The sequence below is a fragment of the Rhodnius prolixus genome, unplaced genomic scaffold (assembly GCF_049639745.1).
Source record: "Rhodnius prolixus isolate KJV_2025 unplaced genomic scaffold, Rpr scaffold_6, whole genome shotgun sequence".
Classification (NCBI taxonomy): Eukaryota; Metazoa; Arthropoda; class Insecta; order Hemiptera; family Reduviidae; genus Rhodnius; species Rhodnius prolixus.
In genome coordinates, this window is record NW_027411634.1 from 19,000,756 (window position 1) to 19,025,881 (window position 25,126).

Here is a 25,126-nt window from a genome sequence, read left to right on the forward strand (position 1 = left end):
ATAAGACATATTCGCTTAAATAACAGCAAAAACCATCGTTATTTTTTTTTTAAATGTCCTTGGCCACAATTTCTGTTACTACATACTTTGTACTCCACTGTTTCATCGTTTGCTTCCGTCATCGATTCGTGACCAAGATAACTAATCATGTTACAGGTGTAATTGTTGGCGACGTTCAAGATTATTACATTTTTTAATTATCGAAAAAATCAATTAACATTCATGAAAATAAAGCGACAATTAACTAAATCTACAGCAGATTGTTTGGTAGTTACATTTTTTTAAGAAGGAAGCGAATATTAATAAATTTAAAGTTACATTGCTAGACGGCTAGAGCAATCGATGTTACGAAATGTACGCAACTGGCCGATTAGTTTCCAACATATATTTTACCTTTGATCGTATGGCAGCGCTACTGTGAAAGCAAGCCATAGTCACGTCCAACACTGTGTGTATATGAACTGCTTCCCTACTGTTTATTTTTTTTTTATATGCGTTCTCCTTGTCATTTCTGAATAATAGGCGAACATGTCGCGTGACCACTTGACAGTTGCACGTGCATCGGATATGTTAGTAAAAATTAAGTAATTTCCACATTACATGCTGCAATTGTATACTATATATAGTGACGTTAACATTGCAATAACGAATTGAATAAAACATTCTTATTTTTTTCTATTACATGATCGCCTCATTGTTTCTTATTGTTTAGGTTAAGTATCTCCACTCTGAAAACTGAATATTTATTCAAAGATGTGCTCTTAGCTGAAAGGTATTCGCTTTATTGGTAAGAACATTAAGCTCCTTAGATCAAGAAGAAGGAGATAAAAGTTTTTAGTATATTCTAAATTTAGATCATAACGAAGTAAACGGAGTGCTACCCAGATACAGTATGCAACGGCAATGAATTTACTGTACAAATCTTTGGTAATCTGCATTGTCCAAATGCAAATTAAACCGTAATGATAGTCATGCCCCGGACTGACTCCAACAAATCGGAATTAGTATCAGCTCCATTTTGCAATTCCCGACCCACTGAATTTGGAAATTCACTACCTCCAAGATCTGAATTGCTAGATGAAAAAGATCATTTCCGATTTCCATTACTATTTGTCATTACCAAGACTAAGATTATATTAAGACCTGACTTCTCACAGCACCACACACTTCTAGTGGCCATATTGGATCTGCCACAGATTATTATTATAAAAATGAATAAATAAAGCATTAATAATTTACCTTTTTATTAACAGAACGGACTAAATCAGCCGGTGACAGTCCTGGAGGGTGTTGCGAGGAATGGCCATGAGGCGAAGGAAGTTGGGAAGCAGAAGTTACATCGCCAACTGCTACCCAGGTCGAACAAGATCTGGAGCTGGCTTCTAGTCTACCTCCACCCAACATATAAGCGTACCTCTGACTAGAACTATAATTACACATATGTAATGTAACACAAGGCCTCATCTTTAGATGTAATTATATTTAGTGTAGGCTGGAATTCAAATAAAGGTAAATAATGATTATTTTAGTTTAGTTGTTGAAACAATGAAATTTTTCAGTCCGTATTAAGGTTGATTTTTATTTCCCAATGTTTTTGGTTAGTAAAGCCTAACCATCTTCAGTGGATCTAAAAATGTTTTTCATTTTAGAAGTTAACAATGAGATTATTTTGAGAATAATTAACCAGGTAATGGAATGTTTTTGATAGGAAAATAGACTATTTGAACTGTTCAGAGAATATCTAAAGATTAAACTGATTCGCTTTAGAAATTAAAAGTGTCTTACTAATGACTTTAGTTTTGTAATAAACAGCGGTTTATCTCACTGTTGCAGTAAATTCATTATACATAATATATAGTATAACATATATTTCCACAATTTGACACGATTGCAATACTGAAATGCAAATAACTCTAGAGAAATAGTAGAAGGAGGATTTAATGAGTGGTTAGCTGGATTCCAACGTGAACATCACGGGTTCGAATCCAGCTTACTGCCTGGTAATGGACAATGTTAGTCGGAAGCCGGCATAGAAGCTCCGGGCGATAATAACCTCAGATGTTGACGCGCCTTAAAAACAAAACAAAACAGAAGAGAAAACATTGTTACCTAAGTGCTATTTCCGATACTGCAGGTCTCAGATGGTGTTCTTGATTACCAGTCGGGGAAGGCAGTTGGCTAATGTCGGAGGTGCTAAATGATTTTTGTAGCCCAAGTACCGAACTAAGGGCAGCACAGCTTTTTATAACTTCATTCTCTTCTTCAAACCATAGAACCTCAGGTATGTCAGCAGGCCTGTAATCAAAATGTAGAAATCTTTCGTTTTATGTGAAAGCCAAATTTTGATATAGATATAGATACATATATATTTTAAATTTTAATAAGCGAAAGAGAATTAAATCATGCAGAAATGCTTTATTTTTTAATTGAACTGTTGACTCACAGTTAATTCTCTGGGTTTAACTCATTATGAAAGATTATTTAACTTTTTTTTTCTTTTTTTTTTAAAAAAAACAAACTGAAAGCAAGCAATCAATGTGAAATAGGGTTAAAAAGTTATTTTGTCTGAACAACCGTGAAAAAGTTCACGATTTAAGATAAAAGAAAAGTTCACCTAACATTTGTATTGAGAAGTTTCTTCAACTACATAAATCGAGTTATTTGCTTGCTACTGGCCAACTTACAGAAAGTGGTGACAGTACATTGTACCATTTATCAATATTCTTCCATCATAGAATTGGAATCGATTAAAAATAAAAAAACCTTCCACTGGCTAATAATAACCTTATTATACTCAGTAGTGATGGGCAGAACGAGTCCGTCTTTGGACTCGTTGGATTTGAATCAGTTCCAGGGTTGGAATCGATTCCAACAACTCGTTCACCGATTCCGGTCTCTGTACTTACCCTATGCATTAGTAAAAATGTCACGCAATTCATTAAAAAATATCATTAAATGTTAGCTTTCCCAGTTAATAACAAAACTATATTTCTTTAACACACATTGAGTACTATCCCTAATTTCCAATTGCACTGATAAATATAAAATTAACAACGTAACACAAAAATTAACATAAAAATAGACTAGTCAATTATAAAAATTAAAGCAATGCTGTTTAGTCATTATCTAGCTTGACCACTGGAAGACTGGAGTTAACGTGCTTCAAGAGGATCCAAGGTAGAGAAACGGAAATGGGTAGGAAATTATTCCCATAAAAAAAATTCTAACCCTTCAAGCAAAATGATAATTACTCATAAATAAAGAAATATTTATTTACTAGGACTTGTATATCAAGCTTTAAAAATATTATCTTATTATCTTACGAAAAGAAAAAGCTGTGTGCTTAATCTTTAACATAGCGCTGGACACTCTTATTCTTATCTTCATTGGGTAAGTTTAACCGTGTACATGACCGTGAGACAGTCAAAGTAACACTGAGCCAAAATTTAGTATTACCTAATTGGTTTACTTACTGCAGTATCCCTCCCACTCTATCACCAATTTCACAAACATTCATCGATTGGAAATAATTTTTAGTTAAATATTCGTTTTATTTGAATACAAAAAACATTATAACGCTTTCTTAAGATGATTTTAATTTTTAAAATTTGTTTTTGTCCATTACTCTTATATAATACGAAGAATTTCAAATAAAATATAATATACAAACACAATGATCTAGTATGCAGGTGGAGTCAGTCCTCGTTACCATAGCAATGGAACCGTTAAACAACTCCGGTTCCAGCTCCAGCAATTTCTATTGGCTAGATTCAGTGAACGAAAAAATGGAACGAGTCCGGTTTCAAAAGGATTTAAATCACTCCGGATTCGACTCCACCAACTCCAGTGGATTTAACCAATGAAAATGCTAGAGCTGGGCCGGAGTCGTTTAACGGTTCCGTTGTCATGGTAACTACGACTGACTCCACCTGCACACTAGATCATTCTGTGTTTGTATATTATATTTTATTTGAAATTCTTCGTATTTTATAAGAGTAATGGACAAAAACAAATTTTAAAAATTCAAATCATCTTAAGAAAGCGTTATAATGTTTTTTGTATTCCAATGAAACGAATATTTAACTAAAAAATATTTTCAATCGATGAATGTTTGTGAAATAGGTGATAGAGTGGGAGGGATACTACACTAAGTAAACCAGTTAGGTAATACTAAATTTTGGCCCAGTTTTACTTTGACCGTCTAGCTGACATGTACACGTTCAAGCTTACGCCAATGAAGATGAGAGTAAGAGTGTCCAGCGCTAAGTTTAAGATTAAGCACACAGCTTTTTCTTTTTGTAAAACAATAAGATAATATTTTAAAAGCTTGATATTCAATTCTTAGTTAATAAATATGAGTAATTATAATTTTGAAGGGTTAGAATTTTTATGGAATAATTTCCTACCCATTTCCGTTTCTCTACCTTGAATACTCTTGAAGTAAGTTAACTCCAGTCTTCTAGTGGTCAAGCTAGATAATGACAAAACTGCATTGCTTTAATTTATATTTGACTAGCCTATTTTTGTGTTAATATTTGTATTACGTTGTTAATTTTATATTTATCAGAGCAATTGGAAATTAGGGATAGTACTCAATGTGTGTTAAAGAAATATAGTTTTGTTATTAACTGGGAAAGCTAACATTTAATGATATAATAATATAATAAATTGCGTGACATTTGTTCTTATGTTTAATCGTTCCAAACCTTCTGCTGCCTCATTTTCATTTTTATTTGCCTAAATTTTTTGGGGCGGGGCGGAATCACTTTTTTTAAAAATAGGGATTTGAATCAACTCGTTCCACCATCGGACTCGTTCCAATGGAACGAGTCCGCTCAAATAGCCCATCACTATACTCAGAGCTTTAGTCCAAACATGCTTGTTGTTCAAACTGTTGACTCATTAAATGTTTAGTTAATGAATTTTAGAAGCTAAAAACCTTTCTCCATTAATAAAAAAAGTGTTTCCGTTACTTAATACATCATTTAAATATAAAATTACTTTATTTTTTAAATTACTAAGATCACTTGATTTTAAGCATATTTTAGGTCCACAATTATCATTTTTCGTGCCACTTCCACTTTTTCAATTCTCTTCGAACGTTTATTTCATTATGAAAGCTACTCATTTTCATACTCAAATTCATTAAAAATGTAGTAAATTGTCTTTATGGTATATTGACGCCCTGATAGATACCCATCCATAAAATGAATTATATAAACATTCAAGTGAAAAGTGAAGTAATCCAGGTTTTTCAGTTTATTACAACTAGGAAAACTTTTTTCAAGAAGAGCTGAATAAAACAAATTTTCGATTTAACAAAAATTCATGAAATCATTCAAATGCTTTAAGCAAAAATAACATTCAAATGTTCGAGAAGTAGTTAAACATTTTATATTTCCCAAGGTATACTCGTATTTCTGATTATCTAAGAAGTTTCAGGATGGTTTTATAATGTAGGCGAAGTCAGTAAAATTTTAAAGGTAAATTACATAGTTTTGTAATTCATTTAATTCAGTTCACCTCACTGTAATGACGAAACTGTGACGTCAAAGTACGCCCACCAGAAATATAAGTAACAGCCTCCACGAATGCCCTTCTTGTGGCCCCGATCAAATCGATCCTGGCGGAAATGTCAAATGATATTTTTGGGACTCGTCTTTCCATTTAAAACTAGATTGAAAATTAATTAAAGGTAGAAGAAAATTAAGAGAACGAATTTCCTGTTTTTTTTTGCTCCTTTCTTTTCTCTATTTTTCAAAAGTCACCTGAAAAATACAATAAATAGGGATAAAACAAACTCCTGAGTACAATTTTAACCATTACCCTCTAGTACTTCTTAAATAGAAACTTCATTTTCTCTTTTGCACCTTGAAGAGGACACAAGAACATTAGAGCTTGTCGGGATGAGTTCACTAGACTTTGCCGTGAATAATTCTAATATAACTTTGTAAACAACTACAACCGTGTTGTGAGTGATTTTTCATTTCATATTCCTCGGTATATTTCCCGTTATTCTATTGAAAGCTTCACCTTAACTTTAAAAGCATTTTATTTACAATCAGTAGGATTAATATAAATTAAATATCGACCCAAGAATGTCCTAAAATAACCAAGTCATTAACGTTCATCAATACTGGGCATCTTTTTTCATATTAATTAAAAATTATAATGAGTTTTAAATCGCCCCTAATGTTAGAATCTCTAAAATTGCAATATCCTTATTAAAGAGGGAGGTAAGAGTGGCATTCGAGTTTCTCCAAGTACTTACGAGGGTCGTTTGAAAAGTCCGTGCAAAAATAAAAACTACTTAATTTTTTGGGGTAAACCTTTTTTATTTTTCAACATAGTCTCCTTTTAGGCTTATACACTACGTCAAACGCTGCTCTAGTTTGTTGATCCCTTCCGAATAATAGGATTTGTCCAAGTCTGAAAAATAGCCATTCGTTTCTGCAATCACCTCCTCATTTGAATAAAATCTTTTTCCCACCAGCCATTTTTTCATATTGGGGAACAAATAGTAGTCCGAGGGAGCCAAGTCTGGAGAATAGGGGGGATGTGAAACGAGTTGGAACCCTATTTCCATTAATTTTGCGACCACAACTGATGAGGTGTGAGCTGGTGCGTTGTCGTGATGGAAAAGGACTTTTTTGTGGGCCAATCGTGGGCGTTTTTCTTGCAGCTCGGTTTTCAAACGGTCCAATAACGATGAATAATATGCACCTGTAATAGTTTTACCCTTTTCCAGATAGTCGATGAGGGTTATTCCTTGCGAATCCCAAAAGACAGTCGCCATAATCTTTCCGGCCGAAGGAACGGTCTTCGCCTTTTTTGGCGCACATTCCCCCTTGGTAACCCATTGTTTAGATTGTTCTTTGGTCTCAGGAGTGTAGTGATGTATCCATGTTTCATCCACAGTGACGAAACGACGCTTAAAGTCCTGCGGATTCTTCTGGAACAGCTGCAAACCGTCCTTTGCAACACTTCACACGATTTCGTTTTTGGTCAAGCGTGAGCAATCGCAGCACCCACCTTGCGGATAGCTTTGTCATGTCCAAATGTTGACGCAAAATATTATGTACCCGTTCATTCGAGATGCCCACAGCACTAGCAATCTCACGCACCTTCACTCTTCTGTCATCCATCACCATATCATGGATTTTATCAATGATTTCTGGAGAGGTAACCTCAACAGGGCGTCCAGAACGTTCAGCGTCACTTGTGCCCATATGGCCACTCCGAAAATTTTGAAACCACTTATAAACTGTTCTAATCGAAGGTGCACAGTCACCATAATGTTTATCAAGCTTCTCTTTGGTCTCCTGAGGCGTTTTGCCTTTCATAAAGTAGTGTTTAATCAACACACGAAATTCTTTTTCGTCCATTTTTTGAAAATCACACGACTTCCTCGACTCAAACGAATGCCAAACACAAAGAAATAGACCGATCTGGCTGAAACTTGGTGTGTGTTCTTCCAAGAGATGCTACTAACTAAACATAACCTCGATACGCGCCAGTGGTGCTATCTCTCTGACTTTGCACGGACTTTTCAAACGACCCTCGTAAAAGACCTTTTGTAACCAAGAAACTGGTTATAATTAATACAGAAATTTAAATAATTATAGAAATGGAAAATGAATTTCAAATTTATAAAGTAATTAAAAAACAACACCTTTTCCTTTTTGAAAGAAGTCAGACCTCTCATTTTAAATAAAAACAAAGAAATTTAAGGAAAGGGATTAGCTAACTGGTTAGCGTACTGGATTCTAACGCAAAGATCCCGGCTTCTAATCTAGCTTTCCCCTAATATTTTTTCATTCTAGGAAGTTCCTTACAGCTCACTTCCTGGTATTGACACAACCCGGAGGACGATAGTGCACTGAAAAAGAAGTTGAGTTACCAATGATCTCAGATGTTGACGCGCCTTAAGTTAAAAAAAAAAAACGAAAAAGTTTAACTGACAGAGAAACCTTGACTTTGAAAAAGAGTATTTCAGGCAGCTGATTTAATCGAAGAAACGAGAAGTAGCAGTGGAAGAAGACTTGGAATTAAGGAATGAAAAAAAAAAAAAAAAAACAATTTTAGTAGAAATAAGTTAGTGAGGAGCAAACAGTTAAGGAATTAATTAAACTCTTAATCTTGATGGTGTAACTGCTTAATTTTTAAAATAAGATTGGGAAAAAAAGTTTTTTATCAGGTAGTTTCAAATCATCGACCAATTTCACCAAAATGGTGATTTATTGCGGTAATTACTTACTACTTTTAAAAAAAGGAAAAAAGAAGCTACTACCCGTAAATAAATTTCGTTATTATACTGCCTAATGTGAGCGTGCACAACGAAGCTTCGACTAGTGACTCATACTCGCTGCTATAAACGAGCATAGATGATAGAATTGAATTTTTCATTTTTCTGCTAGCTGAACTCCAGTATCGGAGGTAGAAAAATTAATTAGTGCTGTCTTTACTCATTATTTTTGGTTATTATTTTATTATTTACTTTTAAACAATATTTTGTTTTTTAAATCGTGCTTACATTTATTTTTGTGTATTTATTTGTTTTTCCTCAATATAACCTTACCTCAGAGTTATCACTAGTTTTTCTTCTATAGTTATAGGATTTCCATGACAATTTTTCCTACGTTTTCTTAATTTTGATCTTATTTTTTCTAAAATTTAGTCAAATGTGGTTGGACCCATCCTCACATATTCAAAAAAACGATCCGGATAATTTCTAAGTTCCTTATATAAATAGTGAAATTCGCCCAAAGAACTTCGTTTTTTTATTTATGGTATGTACATGATATTTTCTACATCTTTTTTTTTTTAAATATACCATTTCGTTGCTGGTGAACATAAAAACTCTTCTTCACTACTCGACATGTTGCATGTATCACAGCTCCGTTGTGCACACTAATCAGCGATTATATTTTACTCTATCAGTTATCATCTCTGCTATCATCTATACTCACAGCTCCGTTGTAAACGTAATCTTATGATTACCTTAGACCAGCGTTTCCCAACCTGTGGTACGCGAAAAATAATAATGAAGGACATACAATAATAAATCATGAAATTTAACCTTTTTTTTCTATAATTCATAAACATTATTTTAATTAACAATATTGTACAGTAAAGTTGTTAATATGTACAATAATAAGGTTAGTCTGTCTTAAGATATATATGTATGTACGAGAAAGTCAAATAGCACATTTAACAGGATTAAAATTGTCTTCCATGGAGAATTTTCCAAAACCAGAAAACACAAATGATAATTGGATTTCAAAGCCCTTCTAGGATTAGAATTGCTCATTAGAATGGTTATTCACAAACTTAATATTTCTATAATAAAACAGGGAACATTTGCACTTAAATGATTTTAAAAAAAGTAAATAACATTACTTTAATATATATTTTGGAATTCTCCAAATTTATTACAAAATGTTGGCCCACAATATTTAGATAAATTAATTTCTTTTCAAGTTATATGAATTCTTTCTGAAGTAAGATTGGGTGGCTCTTATATTATAAAATTTAAAATCAATAATGTAATTTATACAATGAAACCCAAAGATCATTGTTTAATGTGTAATAAGAACGAGCCAGAAACATTAATTGTTTATCAGCTGCCCAGTCAATGAAAGTTTTAGAATGCCACTCCATATAAACAAATAAAATAATCCTAAAGAAGAACTTTGTAAATTAATTAATAATTTTGAAGAGAAAAATATGTACGCAATTTTTAATTATTTAAAAAAGTTTTAAAACTAAGATCTTACACTTTACAAAGTTTATAAAGTGAACATGAACTTGTCATTTGTAACTGATATATTGTGTCTCTATACAAATAAGGATAGTAATAATAATAATAAAATAACACACTCGGAATAACAAATTTCACGAAAGACAATCATTTTGACTAAGTGGTAAAATTTAGCATTATGTACTACCAAGTGGTACGCGAGCCAAAAAAGGTTGGGAAACGCTGCCTTAGACCGATCGCTTCCATTTATAATAGGCTCAAAAAGAATTTTAACACAGAAGTGCACATAAAATGAGATAATGTTATTTACTTCAAGTTACAAATCGATCACTGGATGAAATGGGAAGGTAGTAAAACCCTTCTTCTACCAATGCTTAATTAGGGGCAGCAACTCTTATCACACCTTAATCAGCTGATCGATTAAATCTACTTCCAAGTTACTGACGATTACTGTCAAGTGTGCTTCTGCAACGCTTTTTTACTTTAATAGCAATTTCGAATATTATCTATTCCATTTTTCTATGAAATATTAGCCACTTATCATATATCAATGTTAATTTGGCATTTATCGTAAAGCCCCTCTTTAAATAAATTATCTTTCTTCATGAAAAAGTTGGGTATTTTTTTACCATGACAGATTTGAATATAATTTTCAGTTAACCCAAAAGATAAGTGATACTTTAAGGTAAATTGAACCATTTTTTTTAAACAAAAACTTGGAATTTGAACCCTTTTTACAAATGAGAGCTTCAAATAAAAGAACACGACTCTACATTATCAGTTATCAACTTTGTGGAAATGCAAAAGGCAATATCTTATTTAATAATAAATTATTTACAGAATTTAAGGCCGATTTATTCTTTCCTAATTTATCTGTAAAAGGATTTTCAAGCGATCAATGATGTTGGTACTATTCCTAGATAATTGTAAATATGTGTAGCCCACTTTTAACTCCTGGCTTGGTATCTCTTTGCTTCTGAAAACAACCTCTTCTCATCTCCATAACCTACTTAATGTTATATTTTGCTGGAGAATTTTTTAGAAGTCTGTAACTAGTATTTCGGGAGCTTTACAGCTGATTGTAAATAAGCTCTATTATCTGCCATAATTCTTTTCATAATCTCGAATTAACTAGTTCTCGCTGTTAATCCAGGAACAGCGTTTAACATCTTCAAAAGTTTAAGCGTCATACCTTGGATGATGCGATCATCTTCTTATTTCGGAAGTAGGATACCACTAAATATTTGTTCTTGTTTTCGTTTATCTTATTACCACTAAAGTCATTTTTAAAAAAGAAACAAAATGTAACTTGACTTCAACATCTGACATGTTCGAGTAACGTAATTTATTTACGAGTAAAGAATGACGTACCAGCACTCCAATGCCACTCAAATGGTTCTGTAAAAGTGTTTTAAATAAAAGTGATAAATAAAAGTCAACTGTGTATAATAAAATAAATAAATATTTATTTTCATTTAATGTATGCATACACTTTCTGTGATTAATTAACAGTAATTAACTCATAATACAAAAGACAAAAACAGTAAAAAATTAGACAATTACATTCTAAAGATTGATTTTTGAAATACAAAAATCGCTCACAAAATAATCAAAAGTAAAGTGCTATAAATCTTGATCTAAGCCATTTTTTTAGCAAAGGCTTCTCTTTTCAATCATCTTCCTCATGTCCAAATGCTCCTTCGATTCACAGCCAATCTCCTAACTTACACTTTCATTTTTTGTGTCCAAAAGAAGCCATCCTCTTAGCTCTCCTAACATCAGCAAATTTTTCAAATTCTTCCACAATTTGTCATAACTATCAGCTTTATAAATCTTTATTTCTTTTTTTACGAAAGAGATTTGAAATAATCAATGGCTCCTTGAGTGACTTAAAAAATGGAGACGTTCTCTTTGATCGGCCTGCACCAAGAGAGAAACAATTCCTTTTTTAAAACGCTGACGTTTTAATATTAAAATACATGTTACTTTTAAATTTCCATTTCATTGATCAGTATTTCTTCCACGCATGTGCGAAGCGCCTGTTTATTTCTTTTGCTGATTTTAAATGAAAGTACTCGTCTAAAATAAATAGCACGGTCCATCAATTTAACTGGACTCTTTCTAATGTCACTAAATCAGTTTGCCCGTTTGACATCAATGCGATTTACGATTTACTTGCGAATTTTCATTTATGAGTTATGGAGATACCACACAAGCACAAACAGACCAATTTTGATAACCATTCTTTGGTATACTCAAGGGGCCTTCATCTTCCCAAAAATGCGACTGAACACGATTGAAATATATCTTTTTTTCTTAAGAGTAGAGGAGAAATAGAAATTAAGTTAATCGTGTTATTTTCCTCTTTAAATGCATGTGTTTATTTAATATATACATATTATATTACATGGTTGTTCTTCCTTCTACTTAAAATAAATATATAATACAATTTGTAAAGGAATAAAACGGGAATCATTAAGGTGTCAAATAGAACTGCATATACTTATCACATTTGTTTACATTCAATAACAATTACATACAAAAAAGAAACGAACAAAAGTAATAAATTTTATTTATTGCTCAACTAGAAAGTGGTTGGCTCCCCAAGTTAAAGATTTAAACCATTCAAAAATGCAGCAGGAAAGTGATGTTACATTTGAGGTACGTTGAAGCAAAGATGAAGGTAGACAATTGTTGACCATCGAGATTAAATAATCAAAATTCTGAGTGGTGATAGGATAGATAGTTCTCGTTCGTTATCTCATCTATTGCTAATAAAGTTTTACGTCTGAATAATTTTAACTGCTGATCTGTCAGTTCTTCCAACTCTGGTAGCAGACCCATTAGAAACAGTTGTATTGCTTCAGTTCTTTCATTAGTAGAATTGTGAAAGCTCTTAGCTTTATAATGTTCTATTAAAGAATTTTCTTCATAGATTGAGGTCCATGTTTTAGATAATAAATTATCTACAGTCGGATGTGGTGATTGGTTGCAACGGGTCTCTTCTATACGCTGAGATGCTGCCATCGACGCCTGAGAAGATGTTTGTCGTTGACAATCACCGCCTTTTCTTTTCTCCTGCTGGTATACTCCTAGTGATGACTTTTTTGAACCGATCTTTACGAATGGTAATATAAACTGCATGGCATTATTTAAATAGTAATGACCTCTTTTTCGTATCCTACGTCCACTACGAATGAATCTCATTTTCCGTACAAAAACCGAACGGAGGTTCCTCCATTTGTCTTTGCAATCCGCAACTGAAACAAATAATACATGATAAATTTAAAAAAAACAAAAAACAGCCGTTGCGAGTAGATCTTGTAATGTAATGCTGTAACAGATAATTGAAATTCTCCATTAAATGGGATTTCACTTGGGCAATCTGTATCAGCGTACAGCAAAAGAGTGGCAAACCCTAGACTCATAATTACTTTTACAAATTCAGTTTTTTGAATTCTAAGTGTCCACGAATGGTGGTGAATGTTTTCATTCTTAGAATGGCACACTGGCAGGGTTAACCGGTTGCTGCTTTTCAAGATTCTTTTTTTAATTCCCAACACAATTCTACTTAAGCCTATATGTAAAACTTATTATCTTGGATCAGTCATATTCTAATTCGAACATGCACATTTCCAATAGCATCTCCTTGTGCAATCCTAAACGCAACAGAATTTGCACTGCTGCAGTCGCTCCTCCAGTAAGCATATATTTAGTATTTACTTTACTTTCAACTCTAGCACACCAGCTATGTATTCGTCAATGCATAGAACGACCTTCTGGTATTGTCGATGTCATCCGCGAAAGAATATCGTCCCACGAATTTATATTTCTGAGTTTCGCACCTATTTTCTTGAGATAGGTCAATAAAAAAGGTGTAACAAGGTACTCCTTGTTTCACGCCTTTACGTGTCTCAAAAGAGGATGGGAGATTTCCTTCGACTCTCACGACGCTTTGTGTCCGGTTGATGCTATCTATTGCCGATCAAAAATCTTCAAAGAGCTGATGGGTTAGTGAATATATACTTTATTTCTTGGTCCGTAAGAAAATATGAATTATCATGTCTGCCCGAAATCCGACTATGGATCTCTAGGTGCCTAAACATTAGAGAGCATGTTGTAAGAGGAATTCAGTAGGCTCCGCCAGTATTTCTACCCTTATACTCACTCGAGGCACAACAGCGGTGTACGGTTACCAGGATCTTTTGAGTATAGCGGGAAATGGTGTATTAAAAAAATAACCCTAGAATAATTCAGAGTGGCATTCCAAAATACTAAGTGTAATGCACGCCATGCAAGCCACGTGCTGCTTCCTAGCGGTAAACCAAGGCAGACGTAGGTCGTTCATTTCTTAAGTCCATGGAGAGTTCCTTGATGAGTACATCTGTGTCTTACTATACTTATCTACCTTTCTTACACGAGATATGCCTTGATATAGGACATTCTCATTGGACTGGTTTTCGCAATTTAAATTTAAACAAACATAATAACCTTATATGATACTAATATTGGTCTCCTGGACCTGGATACACAATTATGCAACTATGAATTATTTATTCAAGTTAATGAAATAAAAGTTATTAATAAAACCGCTTCTCTACATACGTGGTAGATTAACCTCCTCCGCCACTTCTTGCCATGCCTGTTCTGTGAGATCTTTTCGTGAAAAATTGGGCAAAGTACAATCATACAACACTGGTCGCTTTTCCACTTCTCGAACGAATTTCATATTATTGATTCGCTCATTCACTAGAGACATAATGACTTATGCTTACAACGTTCCCTAACTTTGACAACCTAACTGAACATCAGAACTGGTACTGACGCTACAAAGTAACTCGCCATGATTACTAGCGCTGTAGTGCGGATTACCACTACACTATATTACCTATACAACTAGGATCAATTCACTTTAAATTTGGTTTGATAAATTTTTAATTTTGATTTAGGAGCTGTATTTTCTTAACAATTATTTGTTATTAAAATTATTCATCAGATCCATCAGTTTTTATTTTATTGTTCAATAGATAGTCAGTTAATACAGGATTTCCTACTACAGATAAATTAGATTATTTATTATTCTATTTTTACACTCCACTCTCTTTGGAGGAAGAGAAAGATAAAAATGTATTGTTAGCATTACTAATATTATTTTGAATAAATAAATACAATTTGAGGACTGATATACATATATTTTTAACTAACGCGTGAATGAATTATTTCCTGAGTAGAAAACCAATACTATTTTTTTGACTTACCTAGGCTGGTACCTATCATTATATAAACGCTCAATATACTTTGTTGCCTCTTCTCAAGCTTACTCCTCAATCGACATTACTCAGCGATTGAGTGGGTCTGACGTCCAGGTTTACTGGAACATATTTTCTTTCAAAGCTTATTTTGTATATAGTTTTTTTTTTTTTTTTTTTTATAATTCTATATAAATTAAGGCTCGGGTTAAAAGGTGTGGTTACTGCAAGAGAACATAAATTCAACTTATAATTTGTCAACTACAATTATTTTATTCGTATAGAGGTTAGAAATTCGCCATGAACATTGGAACTTTCTTCTTGACTTTTTCAATAAATAATATCAATTTTTTTTTATCTTAACAATGTTGGTATTTTCACTTTGTTCGATCTGATTCCTTCCCTGTAATTTCTGTTCTGATTCAGCTAGAACCCAATAGCATTGAACTTGGTGATGGAATCTGTAGTTGATTTAATAAAATCTTTCTAATTATAATTGTTCTTTTTAGTGCTGCAATTGAAGCAAAACTTCAGAGGATGAAATTTATTTTAAATATTTATTGATATAATTGTCAATATCAACCTCTATTCACTGTAAGTTCATTTTATTAGTGGTTATTATTAGCCCTTGAGTGTTGAAGGTATTATTTTTCATTTATTATATTTTGTGTTTAGAAATATAATAGCGAGACAGTACCATGCAATATCTACTGCTAACATCAATAACGAATCAATAAACCTTATTTACATTACTTTATTTCTCTCTTAACCATTATAGTAGTAAAATGATTTATGAATAACCACTTCTTTTAATTATTTACTTCACAAATAATACTACAATAATGACTTTGAAACATTCAGTTATTATGTTTAATATTAACACGAAATTATGTATTAATAATGCATTATTGTAACATATATAGTGGGTTGTTAGGTTTAAAATCCCTTAAAAATGTATGAAGAAACGAACGTTTTCAATAATATGATAAAAAAAATGTAACTGTAATTACATTAAATGTGGCATTATTTATAAATTTCAGCTCTGAGACAAGCTCAAATTGTTAAAATTCTACGACTGGAAAAAAAAAAAATCCTGTCACCTGTAAATATTCCATCTATCTTTATGTAAATATTGAACAGTAAGTTTAGATTTGATTTGATTTCGTGAGGATATGCTAGCCTATTCCAACAGAACCCGGGGGGATTTGTTGTGGCACTCTCTAGGTTCTAGGGTGGTCTGTCTCAAGGATTTCTTTTCTCTGGAAACCATGGAAACCTCTCGTAGCAAGACAAGCTACTCTCTCATTACGCTCTGGCCCTGAAAGCCGATAGCTAGACAATACCAATGTACCAATACTCGATCAGAATTCGCATCCATGTAGTCTCACAAAGTGCATTGAATTATCTTGGACATGATTCCCAGTAGAACCAACCAAAGAGTCCGAAAAATTTACAATTCTGGAATTGATTTTCTTCTCTTAGAAACTCAGTAGCACAAATATACAGTCGAGCCTCCCATAAAGGACATTCTAACTAGCGACCAACTCTATTTAAGGGCAGTTTTTGGATTTCCCCGTTTTACCCCTATACACTTTCCATATAAAAGAACCTCCGTCTAACGGACACTCTACATAGCGACCGCGGACATTGATTTTTTGGGGAACGGATTAAATGTTTCACCTCCCACCAACGACCACCTTTTTATTAAAAGTTCGTTTGACGCGGTGATCAAAATAATTATCCCCTCTCAAGTTTTTCTTTCTTTCTGGTTTTTCCTAAAGTTTCCTATATAAGCTCCATACATCTTGTACCATTTTAATCATTTTTCAATATTACTTTGGACGAACAATATTATTTTTTCCGATATGTCTCTCAAACGAAAGTGGTTAACTCTAGAAGAGAAAATAAATGTGTTGGAAGATTTCGCAAAAACCAACTCGAGCCATCGTCAACTTACCGAAAGGTTTGTTCTATTTTTCTAATAATAGATGATGGTAATTTTACCATAAATTATTATTGTTATGAATAAATGTGATGATTATTATAAAGATTATTAATTAAGTCAATAATATGTAGTTTTTTGATGAATGTTTTGGATAATTAAGAAAAAGTTGATGCATATATAGCTAAATAATTATGCAATTATTTTTAAATCTAATTAATAATAAACAATTTTTAAATAGATGTTTTTCATAATGAAATTTGCCTACCTCCTTCTAACGACCACCTCCAAATAGCGGCCACTTTGCTTTCCCCCGCCAGTGTCCGTTATTGAGAGGTTCGACTGTATTGAAATTTTGTGACAGCTATTCTAAGCTTACCGAAATATCATCCCTCGGATTAGCGCCGTACACCCCGGCTCCCTCGTCCTCAGATTAGGAATCCGAGAACCTCATAGTATGGTAAGTAAAGAGTCATTGTATTTATTAATGGCTGACAATGATAAATATTTCATTAATCTTGGGTTATATGTACTATAAATATGTGAATGAATGAAGCGGGAGAACTGGAACGTAAAATTGTAGTTTCTTTACAGCATTGAGTGTTTAAATGGCAGTTGTCGCCATTGCTGTATAAATGTTTTTAAAATGAATTACTTTTGAGTTATGAGTTTCTAAGATTTTTTGAAAGGAGGCATTATTTTTTGGTATGTACTTCTTTTCCATAAATTTGCTGAAATCTTCAAAACTTATAGGAGAAAAGATGCGAAAGAATTGTTCGAAGATAATTGAAAATTTAACTGTAAAAGGCAAAAGACTTGTTTTCAATTAAGGATTCAAAATTGGCGAGGAATCGGTCAAATCAAAACAACAACTCGTCTTTTTGCCAACGTTTCGACAAATATATTGTCTTCTTCAGGGCCTGGATATTACAAATACAAAAATACAAACAATTTAGAGAATCAGTAACATAGAAAATCAGTAAAAAAATAAAAATAAAAAAATCAGTGATTGATTTTCTGTTACTGATTCTCTAAATTGTTTGTATTTTTGTATTTGTAATATCCAGGCCCTGAAGAAGACAATATATTTGTCGAAACGTTGGCAAAAAGACGAGTTGTTGTTTTTATTTGGACCGATTCCTCGCCAATTTTGAATCCTTAATTGAATAATTTACGGTCACGAAACCTATATATTCATATTTATAACACTGTTGTTTTCGTTCTATAAAACATTGCCCTAATCCATTAAAGGAAATACATCTTTACAAGACAATTCAATTAATGAAGCCAATAAATTATCCCAAATTGTTGATTTTGTCTTTTTACGAGGGGGTACCCAAAAATAACCGGAATTGCGTTGCCGCGCATGGAGCTTATGTAGTACGCATTTCTGCCGCTAGACGTGTATAGCGCAATTCCTTGCCAGTTCAGTCCTGCCTGTGTTGTCTGCCTGGCTTGTTCTGTTCATCTGCAGTGATTGTTTTTACCAGCGCTGTTTTGTTCTTTTTTCGTTTTTTATGATGGCAAGTTTAAGTGAACAACGTGCAGCTCTGAAATTTTGTTTTCTACTCGGCAAAAATGCTGCTGAAAGTGTTTTAATGTTGAAAACAGCTTACAAAGATGACGCTATGGGAAAAACTCAAGTATACGAGTGGTTTACTCGGTTTAAAAATGGCGACATGTCGATTGATGACAAACCTCGTTCTGGACGTCCATCAACTGCCCGAATCGACGAAAATGTTGAAAAAATTCGAGAGCTGGTGTTCACAGACCGTCGACAGACAATTGATCAACTGTCAGAGAGTAGTGGGTTATCTTGGAGCTCGGTTCAGCGAATTTTAACGGAAGATTTGGGGATGAAAAGGGTTGCTGCCAAGTTTGTTCCTCGAGTTCTGACTGACAATCAAAAATAACATCGAGTTGAAACATGTCGTGCTTTGAAACAACAGCTTGAAACTGATCCAGACTTTCTGTCAAAGGTCCATTACTGGTGATGAGTCATGGTGCTATGGTTATGACCCAGAAAAAAAGCAACAGTCGAGCCAATGGAAGACGTCATCTTCACCCCGACCAAAAAAATGTCGTCAAGTCAAGTCAAACATCAAAACAATGCTGATTTGCTTTTTTGATGCCAAAGGCGTAGTCCATTCAGAGTTTGTCCCCCCAGGTCAGACCGTCAATCAAACCTTGTATTTGGAAGTTTTGAAAAGATTGCGCAATAGTGTTCGCCAAAAAAGACCCGATTTGTGGCAAACAGGAGACTGGTTCTTCCACCACGACAATGCACCTGCACACACAGCCAACTCTGTTACACAGTTTTTGGCTAAAAATGGCATGGTTCCGCTGCCCCACGCACCTTACTCGCCTGACCTGGCTCCGTGCGACTTTTTCTTATTTTTACGCATGAAAAAGGGCATGAAAGGTCACCGATTTGACAACATTGAAGAGGTCAAGAAAAATACGAAGAAGGAGCTGTCAGCCATTTCTAAAGATGACTACAAAAAATGTTTCGAACAGTGGAAGCACCGGTGGGACAAATGTATTAGTTGTAATGGAGAGTATTTTGAAGGGGATAAGGTTGTTCTGTAAAAAATTTGTAAATAAATAGCTTTTAAAAAATAATTCCGGTTTTTTTTGGGTACCCCCTCGTAATTATTAAACAAACAGCAGAATGAATTGATGCCCTTCAGCAAAAGTTCCTTTAATGAATGTCGATTCAATCAGACCCAGCCTTTTTTTATTTACTGGAAAAGAACTGCTTTCGTAGTTACAAAGAAATCTGGAAGCTGAACTGACATGTTGATCATTAATCAAGAACCTTGTGCCAGTTAATGAGAAAAGATGCTCAGGTAGGGATCATCATGTAACTTAAAAATGGTACATCTAAAATTTAGGGGCGATTTGAGGATAACTTACTGGCTGCCCAAAACATGTTTATAAAGTATATCAACTTTTAATAGTCTTTCTAATGAAGAGGATAAGCAATATAATCTCACGTAAATGATGACATGTTGTAGTCCAAAACAGAGTTGAAAATGTCTTACATTGGGTTATTTAGTCCTGTATTACTGTTATTTTTAAATGTTTAGCTATTTCTTAATTTCAACGCATAAATTAAAAATCAATTTACAATATAATTTTTTTCACACAGTTATGTGAGTTTAGTTACATATTTTCTTTCCACTAATGTCTTGGAGATACTTGTGAAGGGATTGTTCGATTGTAATTAATTTATTGTTTAGAATTATAAATATATTTTTTTTAGAACTTAAACTCCGTATTTATTAATATATAAATATGAATGCAGTTAAAAGTTGTAAATTTGTTCATCAAATTCCATAACATTAGTTTGCTATCTTGGATGTGTAGCGCTAGTGTCGGGATAGCCTAAAAATATTAAGTAAAAATGTTCAAGAATATTGAATACAGTTCTCTGTGAAAAATAGTTAATTATGTATGAACCTTATGTATAATATATATTTGAGAATGAGATAGAGAAAAAGAGAATTAGAGAGAGATTCGAAGTTCAATAATAAGGTTTTTAGTCCCCACAGAGATAATGGAATATTGTTGTATTTAATCATTAAAGTCATTGAATAATTAATCTTGATATTCGTGGAATTTCCTGCAATTTTAAATGGCAAATTTTAATGAAATTTGTTAGTGTTATAACTGTAAGAATTTGTTTGCTATCTGATGATTAAATTTAATTTATATTATACTCGACAAATTTACTCGTAAGTAGCTAATCAAATTCAACAGGACTTTTGCTTCCTTATTTTAATTCTGTTAAAGCTTAATTCTAATTCATTCAAACAAGGGTTACAATAGTAATATGTTAGCTTTTTCTATTTAAAGCTTTAATAATCATTTTTCAAGTAAACGTCCATGCAATAAAAGGAGAGATTTTCCCTATATTCATGTCAATTAGTACAATTAAGATTCTAATTATCGTCTGGATAAGAAGAGACATACATACAACTCGAAATGTTAGATTGGAGAAAACTAAAAAATTATAAAAGGAATTTTTTTAAAAAAAATTAAAAAAGAGATATAAGATAACCAACATTGTGGCAAAAATATACTGACTCCAAACGATTTCTTAACTTTAACTCCATTTCCTCGTTTCTACCATTACATCACCGTTATTGATTGTAATTTTGTCCTCAAAGGGACCTTAATCTAAAAATTGTTGTTTATTTTGGGCGCCTCAATGTAGCGGAACTTTAAATTCAAAAGTTTTATCACTTGCAGTGAACTACCTGCTCCTATTTCACCCCATTAAGTTATAGATGCTCTGGTAGAATAATATCCTCTATACTGGGTGAACCAGTAAGTAAATGTCCATAGGCCTACTGTGTGAAGTACATCTAAAGTGGAGTTCAATGACGTATTGGCTAACTTCATGTTTTCCACTGTTCTTGAATGACGTCACTTTATTTTTTTTTTTCTAAAATCATTACTTTATTTTGCAATAAAAATGTTATTACTCAGAAAGTTTTAATCCGAATTCGATTCTGATGAAACGGTTAGAAAGACAGATAAATTTTCTAAAAATTGAAACCATTTTGAAGCATAAGTTATTCTCTAAACAGCCTCAATCTTCCTCCGGAAACTGGGAAAATAAAAGTAATCGAAATTTTTAAGAAAACTCATTAGGCCCTTATGTGATCATTATCAGACCTAGGTGCTGGCCACTTTTTATAAAAGTTTCCTTGCCTAATGGGCTTTCAAACGGTATATCATTTTCCAGGATTCCTTTTATCTTCGTCTGAGAAATTACGTTTGTTTTACAAGAAAACGTGTTCGCGAGCACACAACAGTGTTAGTTTATCAAGTTGTTTTAATTCATTGAAAAACTCTTTTAGATGGATCAGTAGTCAATTTTTAAAGAAGATTGTATTAAAATAAGGAAGTCAAAGGTTACAAATTGCACTTAAAACATTTACTTCTGATCTTACTGAAAGATTGAGGCTGTTTGGAGAATAACTTATGCTTCGAAATGATGTCAATTTTTAGAAAATTTATCTGTCTTTCTAACCGTGTCATCAGAATCGAATTCGGACTAAAACTTTCTGAGTAATAACATTTTTATTGCAAAAAAGTAATGATTTTAGAAAAAAAAATTAAAGTGACGTCACTCAAGAACAGTGTAAAATATGAAGTTGTCCAATACGTCATTGAACTCCACTTTAGATGTACTACACACAGTAGGCCTATGGACAATACTTACTGCTTCACCCTGTATATACTTTTTTTTTGGCCTTCTGTGCGTGCAGATTAGCCATCCTGTATATACTTAGGCAATTAGAAGTTTATCTAGGATGTAGATAAGGACTTATGCGACATCCAATGGAAGAAATTAACTGAAGACATAAATGAAATCCTTGGAAAAAATAAAAACTTGTATCCTACAATTTAGATTTATCGAGTGATTTTATCGTTAACAGCTCTAATCTGATCAAAATTTGAGGTGAATAACAAATTGTTTTCTCGTTGTAGGTGTGTTGTTGAGCGGTCAACCGTATTGATTTAAAATTCTGGTTAATATTTGAACATGAAATAATGATCAAAATATAGAAGTGAGTTTAAATACGTTTGTTTTTCATCCGATCAAATTCGGCACTTTTGTTCTTAAGAAAAAGATTAACTTGAAGAAGAATCGCGTAGGGTTAGCAACACAATCCCTCCTTATGAAGAAGAAAATATATAAATTACCTCTTCATAAGGTGGTAGGTTATACTAATTATATTACATTGTACGATTATTGTGCGGTATTACAACTCCAAGCTATAACTTTCATGAAATCCTAATTCTAATCCATATTGTTTTTAAATGGAAATTAGAATCTTACTTAATGTCCTACGCTTGAATGAAGAACGGATCCCAAAGAAAGCTCTTAACTGGCAGCCCCCCTGGAAGGCAGGGAAGAGGCAGACCTCGAGATAGTTGGCTCGTGCAGGTTTCCGAAAATTATGGCTGCGCGAAGTTTATGTACGAATAAAGCTCCCATAATAAGGGATGTATGGTCACTTGGTGCAAGGAACCCTGATTAGGGTAGTACCTTGAAGAAGACAGAAGAGTAATACTCGTATAAAAGACTGAATGTATATATCGCGACTTTGTGGAGGTTTGTAAGTTCATTAAAGGTTGCCAATATCGAAGTAACATATCTGTTTCGACCAAATTTGAACAGAGTGAGCATTCTTACTGTATGGATCGAATAGCTACTGTAACACAATGGAATATTTGTGCACCATTGTCGGAACAATATTTAATAAATGTGCACATTTGGAACTTTAGTAGCAAATCACGTGCTATTAGGCCCACCAAGCCCAGGATAATTGAGGTTATGTCGGAAGAATAGGATTCTTATCAGGAGGTTTATGTAGGTGGATGAGAATGGATCGACCCGGTTATAAAGACATAATAGCCATCGACCCTAAAAAAAAAAAATGGAGATTCTCTGGATAATAGATCCGATTATCCATTTAGAAAGCAACTACGAGAGCTGACAAAATGGACGAAGTAAAGCAAAGCATCAGTCCAAAAAGTGTAAGCTTCTATAAAAAGAATCTCCGAGAATAATTCGACCATAAAAAGTTTTTAGTCTGCGGATTGTCTAGCTGGCAAGCTCCATATCTTGTCTGATAAATGTTTTGACGAGGTTGGAATAAACAAAAAACTTTTGACAATCCTAGCAGAATCAATTATTCTAGTTTCTCTTGGGAGTAAAACTTTTTTTTACATTGACTCTAATTCTACAGATTTTTTCCCCTAATTTAATTGCAAAATATCTGATTAGATATAATACATTATTAAAGATATAGATTAGAAATCTGATAAATATAGATTAGAAACTAAACGTGATAAAATTAGAAATGAATCAATAACGACCACCTCAGAGATTCAACCCTTCGTAGCCAAGTTGAAGAATTGGCAGTTGAGCTGGTTTGGCTACGTCTGCAGTGAAGAGGAGAAGATTAGGTGCAGTGATGGAGGCCAAATCTGAAGGCCGCAGACCAAGATTGGGCTATTTGGACTACATCGAACGATTAGCACAAAAACAAGGTCAGACAAGGACATCTATCCGAAGATTGGCAAGTGATTAGAGAAAAGTACATCCGATGGTTAAAGGCCTAAGTTATCTAAAGCTCGACGTTGAAGGGTATAAGAGCTAAGACAAAGAAGATATCTGATTAGGATAAATGTATTACTTTATATTTTACGTATTTGTGAGTATTATGTCTTTATTCATTCTATTTTTATATATATTGTGGTGTGATGGCGACTTATTAGGCAAATTATGATACAACAGAATTTTAATTTATGTATTTAAAGAGTATATGCAATGTTGATGTGCAGCTACAATTTGGTTTGTAATGTGTTTTCACTCTGTCATTAAATTTAAAGATTTATAATTGTTGAGCCAAAAGTAGGTACATCTAGATTAAATACTTGAATTTATCCGTATACTTTCTCAACAAGGTTACATGAGTTGATTTTAAGTGGTTGTTAATCATAAAACTTGTTAAGTTACAAGACAGACCCTTCAATTTTAGTTCAGTAATTTTACTGGAAATTTTAAATTAGATATTGGAGTAAAGAATGAAAGTAATTTATCTAACCACTACTTCAGTAATATTAAGGAAATATTAATTAAATAGAAAACATTGTTTCTTTTAAGATTTTACAAGTACAATGTTGGGTATCAGTTAGTAACAAAGGAAATTAGTTAGCATGTTTATATTTTTAAATCACTGTTCTTTGAAAATATATTACTTTTTATTATTGTTGATATTTGATTTATTTGTTGTTCTTGTTCAATTCCTGTTATCTCTTGCATCAATCATGTCAGCAATATATATATATATATATATGTAAAAGATAACGAGAACAAAGCGTTGAAAACTTTGATAATGACCAGTTTGTTTAACATTGTCGTACTTTAGCAGAAGACTAACAGGTCCGTAGTCAACCTGTCGGTCTGTGTGTGGTGTACATGTCGAGATAAGAGGCTGGGCATGAGGTCTAAAAGTGGGAGGGAGGGATTGATCCGGGCGTGTTTGTCACGCCGTGGGATTTGCTGCCGGCGATCTACTCTGTAGTGCTCATGTTTAAAGGGATTTCCTACCTCCTTTCATCAACATAAAAAATAATTTAAAAAAATGTTTA

The 25,126-nt window shown here is 33.2% G+C and overlaps 2 protein-coding genes and 1 long non-coding RNA gene across 3 annotated transcripts in view; 1 reads left to right on the forward strand and 2 right to left on the reverse strand.

Moving 5' to 3' along the window:
* The window catches only part of LOC141461449 (uncharacterized), a 33,800-nt gene that overhangs the window by 8,317 nt on the left and 357 nt on the right, over positions 1–25,126 (reverse strand). Inside the window, exons 2-3 of the mRNA XM_074142589.1 lie at positions 2,110–2,295; positions 1,240–1,426 (exon numbers count right to left, since the gene is read on the reverse strand). Coding sequence (XP_073998690.1) covers positions 1,240–1,426; positions 2,110–2,295 — 373 coding nt within the window. The remainder of the gene's footprint in view (positions 1–1,239; positions 1,427–2,109; positions 2,296–25,126) is intronic.
* LOC141461451 (uncharacterized) lies at positions 438–1,815 on the forward strand. The gene is made up of 3 exons (XR_012462867.1): positions 438–569; positions 713–787; positions 1,254–1,815. It is a non-coding gene; the product is annotated as an uncharacterized lncRNA (long non-coding RNA).
* LOC141461450 (uncharacterized) lies at positions 11,205–14,829 on the reverse strand. The gene is made up of 2 exons (XM_074142590.1): positions 14,366–14,829; positions 11,205–13,020 (listed from the first exon to the last, which is right to left on the reverse strand). The coding sequence occupies exons 1-2, from the start codon at positions 14,517–14,519 to the stop codon at positions 12,476–12,478; spliced, it is 699 nt and encodes a 232-aa protein (XP_073998691.1). The 5' UTR covers positions 14,520–14,829; the 3' UTR covers positions 11,205–12,475.

Coding starts and splice junctions, on each gene's coding strand:
- LOC141461450 (XM_074142590.1), bottom strand. CDS start 14,519: ATGTCTCTAGTGAATGAGCGAATCAATAATATGAAATTCGTTCGAGAA. Junction 13,021..14,365: donor GGAGGAGGTTAATCTACCAC/GTATGTAGAGAA, acceptor TATTTGTTTCAG/TTGCGGATTGCAAAGACAAA.